At 38.8% G+C, this 12,062-nt stretch overlaps 1 protein-coding gene across 1 annotated transcript in view; it reads right to left on the bottom strand.

Annotated features, from left to right (window-relative positions):
* The window catches only part of DLGAP2 (DLG associated protein 2), a 362,668-nt gene that overhangs the window by 75,641 nt on the left and 274,965 nt on the right, over positions 1-12,062 (bottom strand). Inside the window, exon 4 of the mRNA XM_054383858.1 lies at positions 7,569-8,638. Coding sequence (XP_054239833.1) covers positions 7,569-8,570 — 1,002 coding nt within the window. The 5' untranslated portion in view covers positions 8,571-8,638. The remainder of the gene's footprint in view (positions 1-7,568; positions 8,639-12,062) is intronic.

The following is a 12,062-nucleotide window of genomic DNA, read 5'->3' as shown; positions in this document are numbered from 1 at the left end:
ATTTCAGCTTGTCAATCACTACAGGTGAAGGGGAGCCAGCCATATACTTGCCAGCTGGGCTGCCTGGCTGAGAAAGCAGCAGATGAGACCCAAGGGACTACGATATCAGCAACTGAAGCCAACCAAAAGTTTTCCTGAGAGATATTTTTAGTAGAAGTAGCCTGAACTGCTTGAACCACACCTGCAGAGTGAATGGAACCCATATATCTGCACAGCACAGTGAAGAACACCAGCCTGGTTTTTGTGACTGATGAAGTTGTGAGTGACAAGACTCTCTGAGCACAAGGCATGAGCTCCTACTCGTGGAAGGGCCACCTGCATTCCTGTGGACTGGCTGCGTCATGTCCAATACTTCTACAGGCAGCTGGAGCCCTGTGTGACACTATTCTGTGCCTTACTATTCTAGCCATTTTCAGAAGTGGGAAAATAAAGTATCATTGGCCCCTTCAGCCCAGATTCTCAACACTGCATGACCTTTAAGCCACATTTACCTGTAGGTCCCTCTGGAAATCTCTTCTCCTTTACCACTGCAGACACTACAGGAAATTCAGTGTTGTCACCATATCATTACCTGTGTGAGTAGGGTGAGACTCCACAGCCCATTCACTGTCACACAAGTGAAGAGTAAGAGAAAAAAATGCCCTTAAAGGAATAAAAAGAGAGATGTTCCCAAAATACTGACACTGCACAGCACCTCTAAAACCATAGAGACAAACGGAGCAAGGATTCCAGTCTTGCTGAACTATTTTAAGGCTAGACATGGAAAAATAACCTAAAATGCAGCATACTAAGAGCTGACCAAAAAGCTTGCCTGTAGTCTACAGTCTTATTTAATCTAAGCAGGAAATTTTATTACCTTTTTTAAAAACTTGGTTTAGGGCTATTACTGAACCCCCTCCCTCCCTCCAGTGAATATCTTTAAAATATAAATACATTTAAAGAGGATGGAGATATATACATATTTGCCTTTTACCTATTTTCCTTGTTTTAACTGACAGTTTTGAACAGTTAACTCCAGATGACTCCAATTATTTAGCTTACAGATGGAATTAAGTTTTTTCTTTTCCTGTGTAGCTACTTGGTAACACTTAACTATCTGCATACTTGCCAAAAGATGAGTTCCTCTACCAGAAGTACCAGTGACTTTGTCCATATAGACATTCAGCCTTTTAAACACAAGTGAAACGCCACTTTAAAAAAAACAACCTTTAAACACAGCACTATAAGATGGTAAAAAACAGAGGGAAAAAGAAATAATAATCAAAGTAATATTTATGAACGCTTCAGCATTTTTTACAGTCACCTCCTTGCAGGAAAAATGGTGTAGACTGCTCAGGAGAGGAGCTGGGTCTGGCTTAGGCAGCAGTCCTGCAGCATAGGAGACTCTGCAGTCATTACAGCCTGCAGTGCATGTTGCTGGCAGTCTCCTGTGACAGATACAACTGCCCTGAATGTATAAAATAATAAGTTACTCCTGGCTTAAAACGTCTTCAGATCCAGTGACACCTTTGAGTAACGACTGCAAAGGTCAGCCTTCAGCTTTGGTGAAGCAAATGTTGAAAACCCCTTTGACAACACACTGTACTAATGTTATAAAGGAGGACAATTCCCCCTGATTAAAGGGCAGTGAGATCATGGCCTCCCTTTACCATTCCTAGCTTTGACATTTTAGCAGTAACAGGGACTTGTTTTGGTAGATTTAAGAAAATACTAACTCTGAAATCCTTCTATGCTTCTTTGGAAAGAAGTTTCAGCCAATATGAATATCATAGTATATTGGCACGGAAGCAGCGCACTGTTGTATCACTGATCAACACAAGCAATTTAAGATACCGGTAATCCAGGACAACTGTTTGGTCAGAGCTTTACACCCTCATTTATTGAACGATTTAAATTTTTAATCTTCCCCCCCCTTTTTTTTTCTTGGAAGGATTATTTAAGAAGCATCTGGGTTTTATGACACCTGAAACCATCAGTTTTCTGTAAATACAGGGAAGTGTCAGCTTTATAGTTATACTTTATAGTTAACATTCTTAAAATTCTAATTGGAATATTTCAGAGACATGGTGGGTAGAGAAAGCATTATAAGGAAAAAACATGAGCTTGCTTCTCTGTATGGGGGGCACTAGACCCTTGCTGACCTGGGGAGTAACTCTACAGAGTGGCCCCTGGTGCTAGACCAGATGTCACAGACTGCAAACAGACTGTGGGGCATTAACTATCCTATCATTTCCCTTCCTGTCTGGGCATTACAGGTCTCTTTTGCACATCTCCACTCCTCTCTGGGAGGGCACAGGGCTAGTTGAGACATCCCTGTGAGACTGTAACGGGCTGTAGAAATCAAAATGGTAGAGTAGGTGTGCCTGCTGTTTAAGATGCAGACTACCCTGATACCCTATTATCTATACTAGCTTTTTCTGCTGTGGAAACAACCTAGTTAATTCTGGAGTGGAAGATATTCATAAATCATTGTGAATGCAGCTTGGGTGATAGTGATTTGGATGCTAGCATCAGCTCTGCTAGCTCTGCCTAACTCCACAGCGTGAATAGTTGGTAGAGTATTGGATGCAGTTTCTGTAGTTTATATATGGGTTTCATGTCAAGCAAACAATCTAGGTTCACAAAAATGAAGTGCTGAGGAAGGTGCATTGGATTCAAAGCCATCCATCCTTGCAAAGCATATGGAGAGTAGAGTGCAAAGCAGTAGCGTGCCTGTTGAGGGCAATGGTCTCATTTGTGGGAGTCTGCCCTGTCCCTAGAAAAGTTCCTGGAAAAATGTAACTGAGGGCTTAATGACTGATTATCCATTAGCCTCTCCTCAAAGCTCTTCTCTGTGCAGGCAAAACTTAAACCAGCAAAGAGCCTTGTTGAAAGTGCTGCTTTTTTCTTTTTCTTTTTTTAAGATATCAACTCTTGTGCTCTTGTAGAGCACACAGCTGACATTATTACCCACTGCTTAGCAATACCACTGCTGTAATGGATGACGCTAGTACTTAAATACACCAGGAAGAGAGGAGTGGGCTGAAGCCATTTTTAGAACAACATGCTATTTTCTTTAGTGCTGACTCATTCACTGTACCTTGTGGTGTGTTTACCTTGATTGCTTGCTGCTTCACAGGCTAGTGAATGGCTGAGGGAGGAATATTAATCAGTGACACATAGCACTATGCTCCAGAACTTTAGTAACGGTGAGTGCTATGCTCTTGATGGTCTTTTGGTTTTATTGCAGGAATTACTTTTCTTTAACTAGCATTCACAGACATTTCAGTTCTAGAAATTCTAAGTGACACTTTTGTATTCATCATTTTAGCACAGCTATCTAGTTCAGATCCATTTTTTCTGTTGAATATCTTTGTTTCTCACCACTACTTAGAGTGAAATTAATTAAAGTCATTGCACTGGATATGTGTTGAACCTAATTAGCCAAAACATCTGATGAAGACAGAAGGGATTTTACAACTCATTTATCTTTTTCTAAACATATTTTATATTAAAATTAAAATGACATGGAAAACAGCAGCAGCCCCTGTAGCTAAAACCCTACAAAAGTGTGCTTTATTGCATGTGTGATCTGCTTGAGCCACTCTGCCTGTTGAATGAGGTGACAGAAGTGTTTGGTGCCCAGAAATGCATCTGTACCTCAACATGACTGCATTCACAACAGAAATTAAAGGTGTGTTCATAAAAACTATTGCTAATCATTCACAAGAATCAGATAAGTGCCATTAATGTACAGTTAAAAATGGCTGCTCTCTGCACTTGTGCTAGCTTTATTTCTACTAATTTAGTTCTCTGAAATTGTCCACTTCAGGGCTAAATGAACACCCGTGACGGAACAAGTCTTATTGACTGAATACCCTCTAATTTACATCAGCACACTCCCCATCCAAGGAGGTGGCCCAGCTGTGGGGACTCTCTGCAGAAGTAAATGTGATACCCTAAGAAAGGACACAGAGACTAAGCTTGGAGAACTACCAGGTTGAAAAAATACCTGCTTTCAGCTCCAGGACATGGCATAAGCATATAATGTGCAGAGGCCTTGAAAAACTCTTCTGAAAGTTATGAAGGACTAAAATTTCACAACTTTCCTTCAAAAAGAATTAAAAATTATATAGCCGACATCACTCAAGAGAAACGTCTTTTAATACCATGCTTTGTAACGCTATAAGTATGGAGACCCTGTCAAGGGTTTTATGCACACTTGTGCACCTCAGGGAAATCTGCTGCTGCATAACCAACTTCGTAATCCCTTGAATTGTTATTGCCAGATATTTTGGAATAAGGCAGTAAACTCTCCTGGCTAGGGATACTGACATGTCTCTCTATCTTTCTCAGTTTCTGAGACTAATGATTATTTTGATCCAACCATTATTTAGTGGAGCTTCTTACACTGCTGTGAGAAAAGTTAAATATCTCTCTCAGTTTTGCAGATAGAATAATTGAAGTGTGTGGTGGTTAACAAATTACATTTCCTGGGTCAGAGAGAAAGTTCATGGCAGAGATAATAATGGGACTTACATCTCTGGTCTTAATGATTATAGTGTGGCAGCACAGCATCCCTCAATGTAGAAGTTTCAAAAATAAGCATTTAGTTGTGACATTGACAGAATGGGGTCCCTTCAATTTGTTTGCTGACCTTGGACTACTGAATAAGCCAGTCACTCTATTTGAAGGGTATCTATGCTGTAAATGGCACATTCAGATTCTACAAACACATATTTTAAGATTTTGTAATGAGAATATTCCTGTTACAGAATTTCTGGTATTATTGCTTTGGTCACAACTACAGATTCTTTATAGTAGTAACTGACTACTTGAATCTTAACGAATTTCCATTATCTGATCCCTGTGAATAGGGAATGGTTACTATCCCATTTTTTAAAGGGGCTTAAAAACAAAGTCTTTGGTGCAGCAAAAAAATAAATTTTATGTCTCCTAGATGTTAGGCTGGATGAACCTACCACTGGATAAACCTTCCTCATAATTGGATGAAAATTCTTTTATTGCAGTCATCGAATTCACAAAAATCATAAAACAATGACTCTGCAAAAAAAGTGCTTTTTTGCTCCCCAGGCTTGTCATAGGGTTTAATCTAAAGTTTAGCAATAGCCAAATTAGTTTGTGAACTGTTTTTCACATTAGCTTGAAGATGCTAATAGAAGTTGGCACTAAAGAGAAGGCCCACAGGAGAGGGGAAAAAAAAAAAAAGGTGGCCTGTGCAAGGAAAAATAAAATGTAAAAGGAGGGAAGAAGAAACATGATGAGAAGGAAAGCACAAACAGAATTAGGAGTAGCTCATGGTAAGGAAAAAGCTATCCATACCTAAACTTCTCTATAATGTCAGAGCTCTACACGTGTGACCTGGTTTGAGGTAGAACACAAATAATTCCATTCAGTAATTTTAATTTTCAGCTCAATCTCTTCTCAGTAACTGCACTTTCTGAAGTTAGTAGCATGTTTTCACAGAGAGTGTCTGCTTCTAGCAGTTGTAACACTTCTTATTTCTAGTTAGTACCAAAAACTGGTGTGCAGACCAAAGTCACTGATAAATCTTGTGTACTATATGGGGGTTCAGAGCAGACAGGACAGGTGACCCTAAACTGACCAATGAGGTATTCCACTCCATATACATCATATTTGGATAAAGCTGAGAAATCACAGGGGTTAAGCTCTCTTCTTTAATGGCCAGTATATGAGGAGGACTCAGTCCATTCTGCCTTCAATCCCAATCCATGAGCTCCTAAATCCAGTTCCAGAATATAGCTCCTGAATTTGGTTCCCATGGCCCACTGAGTCCAGTCTGGGACTTCTGCCACCTCATCAGTGGTGACAGTGACTAATTGTCATAAGGGCTGCTAGGTTTGATATTGGTTTTGTATACATTTCATTATTTTCAGTAAAGTAGTTTTAGTTTTCTATTCCAATCCCCAAGTCTCTCTCCCTTATTTCCTTTCTCTTCCCCTTTGGGAAGAGAGTGGGCTTAATTGAGAGCATCTGTCACTCACCAGTCCTAAGCCTTGACCCTTGTTTATAGGACACAGACACAAGTGGAATTTTCTGCACATGATGTTCTTCCAGTTCTGGCTTGTTGAGTTAGATTAAACACTTCCAGGGAAGTGCAGGCTGTTTTGCATATATGAGAACTGTACTTGGATCTGATAAAATATCACAGCTGCCAGTCTAAATTGGAATGAATTTGCATGGTAATGCTATGAGGGTTGCAATGTTTTCATTTTCCTTTCTCTGCAATGAGGAACTTTCCCTGTTTCAGTAAGATTGATCCTGGACGTCTGTATAAGAATTTGAAAAGATCTGGCTCTTCAAGTGTGACTTGTTACTATAGGGCTGCTATTGTTCAGAGGGAAGAGAGCTCTGTGCAGAAGTGACACAGTTGCTCCTAGTCTGCTTTCTGGCTTCTGCACAGCCCTCAGGAACTGAACATCTCTAAACGCATACATCTGGAGCAGAGATTTGCCCATGTAACACCATGTCAATGTGAGAATCAGCTAAATTCTGGAGAAAGATAAGTTCCTTAAAAAGAAATAAAGGAAAAGCTACTCAAAACATTCAGGGCTTTGTAAGCTGTACTTGGTTAAAATACCTGAAGGAATATCTGTATGGGACATTTTTTCCATTCCCAGCCACTCCCTCCTTTCTGCTCTGCTTCCACTGGACATCCCTGCACACCCTGATGTGCTAATGCAACTTGTCATGGGATTGTGCTAGATCTAGGTGATGCAAATGATGTAAATGTCCAAAAAAAAAGTATTTTGAAAGCTATTTTTCAAAGCTATATCACTTTAATATCCAGGTCACCATGCAGTATCATAAATGGCTACATTAGCACAACCTTGGAGTGGAAATGGCAGCAAGCAGCAGGTATAAGAGTTTAAATCTAGGAGAAAGTGGAAGCTTCTTGGTTTCTGATAAACAAGTGTTGCAGAATAGGACCACAAATAGTCTGAGTGTCAGGCTTGGAATATTTTCTCCCTCAGTTACTCATGAAACTTTCAGCAAGGCGAGTTTATAAGTATGGTCTCAAAAGACGCTCAGTTCAATATGATCTTGGGTGACTCAGTCACAGTGACAGTTTGTTGATAATCATTAGTACGACAAAACAATTGAGTACACTGGTATATCCGTTCCCCTGTTACTTACAAAAACCCAGAGAAAAGGAATAAAATAACACAAAAGTTAGATTCCATGCAGCTTGTCTTTAAAACCACTCATTCACAGAGGTATTTCAAACAGTTTTTCTAGCCACCAAACTGCTGGGACAACTGCCTCTTTTTCAATTCTATATATGGATTTTATTAAGAAGTTCAGTGGGAACTCCGAAGATGGAAACACATCCACTGAGTTTAAATTTGTATTCCACCAGCTTTATAGTTTTTAATCTGTGACCCATCAACATGGACAAAAGCTAGAGTTTGCTCACTTTCACATTAGGTGAGTCTTACTGGTACTCTTTGAAAGATACACAGAACACCCTTGTGTTTTTTACAATGACCATGGCATGAAATGTGGTGCTTTTTTCATTACAAATCTTAAGAAAATCTTCCTCTTACCTGAAGGTAATGGCATGGCCTCAAGGAAGGTTTGATTTCCTGATGAACCAGAGGCTTATCTAAGTTCAGTGATGATTTGCGATAAGCTTCTTTAGCCTGACTTACTGTAAGCGTGGACCAAGAACTCCTTTTCATATATTTACCATCAGGGGTCATTGCTAGCCCTTCACAAGCTGAACACTTCACATCATTGTTACTTTTGGAAGTCTTCAATGAAAGATCCCCAAAATGCCCCTGAAGTGCCTCAGGATAGCAATGGGATATATGATCTGCATGGTGCCTATTTACCACACTAGGGGTTCGGTAAGTGCTATCACTGTCCAAATTATCATCAGAGCTCCACCAGCTGCTCATTCCAGATTTATGTTTGCTTTCTGGTTTTCGCTCCTTACTTTTACTCCTTTTGCTATGCTTGGAATGGTGTCCATGATGATGGTCATCCCCTCGACTGTCTCCCTTTGTTCCATTAACGTTGCCCTTGGATGATCCTTCCAGAGAATGAGATTTAGTAAAAAGTTTCTGGACAGAATGAACGAGATGGCGGATTCTTCCCGGGCTCTCGCTGCGTTGTTCCGCAGCTGTTGAGGTCCTCTGGTACTGTAAAGTGTGAAACCCATCTCGGTGAAGAGGAAGTTGTTTCTCAAACTGGTCCAAAAGGTTTGCAGGAATACGGTTAACCTTAGGGTTACCGTGAGACATGGCGCAGTCGTCTCTTGAGTCGTAATGAGAGCTGTAGTGCATTCTGGGGAAAGTGCTACTTGACATGTGATCGCCCATTACCATGGGCATCATCATGCACTCAGAATGAATGGAGCTGCGTGGTGAGCAACGATGATGGTCCATCGGGCAACTCTCCGTGGGGCTGAGAAGATACGATTGCCGTGGCTCCTGCCCATGGTGGATAAGGTCGTGGGTGTGTTCACAATCTTCAGGGGACGCTAAGCCACAAGTATGAGCTGAACATAACTGTGGTTGATTGCGACTGCCAGATAATCCTTTCATATTCCTCGGAGCAGGAGAGTATCTTTCTTCATTGAAGTGCTGAGAAGGCGACCATGAGTATTGCTGGTCTGTCAGGAGAACATATAAAACCTCCGTTATGATAGCTTGCAAAGTCCAAGTATATTGCAAAACTAAACTTCTTTTCATTGTGAGAACTGATGGAAAGTCTTGCCAGTCATTGACTTTCATTCACCATTTCAAAACTGATTAAAATTCCTCACTATGAGCAAATAATGGGGTGAATGCAGCCTCTTTTCTGTTTGCAAAATTGTCTGCTAGAAGTTCTAAATTTTATGAAGCTATTTATTATCCAAATTTGCTAAAATAGATTTAATGGGTACATTCAAATATTCAGTTGATTATTTGATATTTAGAATTCATATGCCAATCTTTGTGGCTAGACACTTAAGTTACATGGGTCTAGGTTCTGTTTCTGTGGTTTCTCAGTTGGATAACCTAACCTAAACGTATCCTTTCTCTGTGGAGCTACCTTCGCAGCACAAACTAAACTTCATTATCTTAAACAAATCTCAGTTTCAGAATCCTAAGTACACTGTTCATATAATGAAGAGCAAAGAGAAAAAACACTATGAACATGCTGAAATAAAGCTTAATTTTTATATCAATAAACAGTTTATGAATAAGCATTTCATACAATTTGAACATCTGTTATCCACTACCATACATGTAAAGCCTTCTCTCTACTGCCTAAAAAAGCAGGTTTTCCTCTTTACATCCAAATTATAAAATACTTATTTAATGACTCTGTGCTACTCCTGATAAAACAGAGATCTTTGGGTACTCCGTTACTTATTCCTGCAGATCATGTACTCCAAGTTGTGGTTATTAAACAAGCACGATTACTAAATAAGAGTAGCTTGTAAGCAAAGATTTTGATACTCAAGCCTTTGATTTTCTTTTCCTTTCATGCAATTTCTTGCAGCTGTCAAATGTTACAAACAGAACATTAAAATATCCATAAATGCTTCAATTTGATTTTCACATTCATTTTCCCTCTTCAATTTCAGCTTATTTAAAGAACATTTCAAAGCAGACAAAGATACAGGATGCAAGACAATCCTTTAGAGGATCAGACAGATGCGTAAGTGTTTATACAACCCACTTACTACAGTCTTTCTGGAAATCTGTTCTAAAGAATCTAAATTATCTTCTACAGGTTCTCAACACAAGAAAGTTGAAGGCCTCAACCAGACAGGAAGCCAGAAAATATGTGTATATATATAACAATATAACTGGACACTGGAGAGCAGACTGTAGAGAGAACACAGTAGCCAGCAGCACTTTGAGGGGTTTCTAAGCATATGACAAAACTCTCCTAAATCATATTCCTATTGCTGGTGATAACTCAATGCCTCCATATGGTAATGAAGCATATCAATACCCTTATCTCTATAATTTTATTCAGCTAATAAGTGTTATTCCATGATACCTTCAGTAGAGAAAGCAATTTGCTGCAAATCTTTAGCATCATCAGTCTCACAACCTAAATGCCCTAGATTTCTTATAGTGGAAGATGGCCAGAAAATTTTATTACATCCTAATTTCAACAGAGCTTCACATAATATTTTTAAATGAATGTAGCATTAAACTAATAAACAATAAAGTATTTTTCATACTAGGCATAATCCTGCCACACTGAAGTCAAAGATAGATTTAAGGGTCCAAATGCCACCTCCAGACTTTTTCACAATGTGAAACTGATGTTTGTGTGCACACATACTTTTCTGCTTCTGTTTTGGATTTATACTAGTTTCTTTTACACAATTCTTGGTTATTTTCATATTAAAATTAAAACTCATTATTGTTGACTGAGCATTCTGTTGCACTATTAAGGTTATAATAAACTGCATAAATGTGGCTACAAAAAGGAAATAAAACTTTCTCTAAAGTAACATAAATTTGATTATCCAGTTAAAAGTACAGTTATATATAGACAAGGTAGCAGATTATAACAGTGCATTGGGATTCAGCCACATAAGTAGCACTGTAATTAATGGTACTTAACCCAGTATATTGCCAAACATTATCAAGGGAATAATAATGGTCTATGTATTGAACTTAGCCTGTGCTTCCCATAAAGAGTTCCCAAAGCACTTGGCAGAGACTACTGCATTCGTTCTTAACAATCCCATGAGATGTGGAAAGCAATGTTCTCCTTTTACAGAAAAGGAAACTGTAATACAGGCAACATTTTCTAAAGTACTTGCGGATGTGCTGATTTTTGTTTTCACAGTGATATGAGCCAAAGGGAGGTAGAAGAAGGTTCTTCTGTCAAACTGACAGAACAATGAAAGTCAGTCCCTTTTTGTCACAATCTTGCACACCTATGAATGAAGGTTAAGTCTTGCATTACGTCTCACCAATGCATTAAAAATTACAAAAGGAAGGGTATGGTAGATATCCATCACAAAAGAAAGAGTTAGACAGAAATAAGAATCTCATTTAAACAAGTTCCCTGGCACAGAACTGCTAGTCTCTGGTGATTTCTTTAGGCTTCACACAGCATCAAACATAGCCCAGAAGTCTTCAGACATATTCACCCTGTTATATCCCTAGGAATATGAGACACCATGACATCATTGCACTGCAATGGAATATCTAACAACAGCTTTTCATCCTGCATGATTCCCCATGAATCTAGCTCATCTCAACAACAGAAAAACACAATTTTCTCTACATTGCTTTTGCAGCCTTATAGTACTTCATGTGCCTCATGGAACATCTGATTATTTCCCTCTGAAGCACAGTAGTTAGAAACTGCTACAGGCATTTAATAAGCATAATTAAAAAAAAATAAAGACTGAATTAAGAACAGGGCATCTTCCAAAACTAATTTTCCCCTCTTAAATCTGCCATAGAGAGTAAATGATATTGGATAATCCCAAATTACTTACATGTGTATCATCTAAATTTATCACTCCAGTTAGGTTTGCGCTCTGCTTGCGACATCAAAACTGTTCTATGTCCTTCTTACAAACCCAAGGAAAACCTTGAAAGCCTTGCATTATAATACATATTATCATCAAGTCATCTGTGCTTTGTAGGATTTAGCCAACTTTGTTCAGGAGGCCTGTTTCAGAGCTTGAAGAAACAGTGGAGCTATGGCCAAATGAACTAATGGACAGTACCAGACCAGAGTAATTGACTATGTGCCAGAAACGTGAACAAAATTGTGCTAGCTTAAAGTTCAATTAAGCTGACATACTTTTCTAGCATTTGCAAGGGGCTAAAAGTGTCTATAATCAATGTCCACAACTCAGCTTACTCATAAAAAATCATAAAGCTACAATATTAATGTTTTTTTCCTCAATCCTTAAAAAAAAAATTGAAGATTTTGGTATAACAAAATAATGCCAGATTTATTGAATAATCACAAATTGGACTGGAATTTTTGTCTGTGTCTCAAAGAGAATGACTCCTAAAGTAAACTATAATTTTTGAAATTCTTTTTGGCAGCTCCTATGTTTTTTT

Source organism: Indicator indicator, chromosome 9, assembly GCF_027791375.1.
Source record: "Indicator indicator isolate 239-I01 chromosome 9, UM_Iind_1.1, whole genome shotgun sequence".
Taxonomy (NCBI): Eukaryota; Metazoa; Chordata; class Aves; order Piciformes; family Indicatoridae; genus Indicator; species Indicator indicator.
The sequence above is the reverse complement of the archived record's forward strand: the minus strand, read 5'-3'. Positions and strand labels throughout refer to the sequence as shown.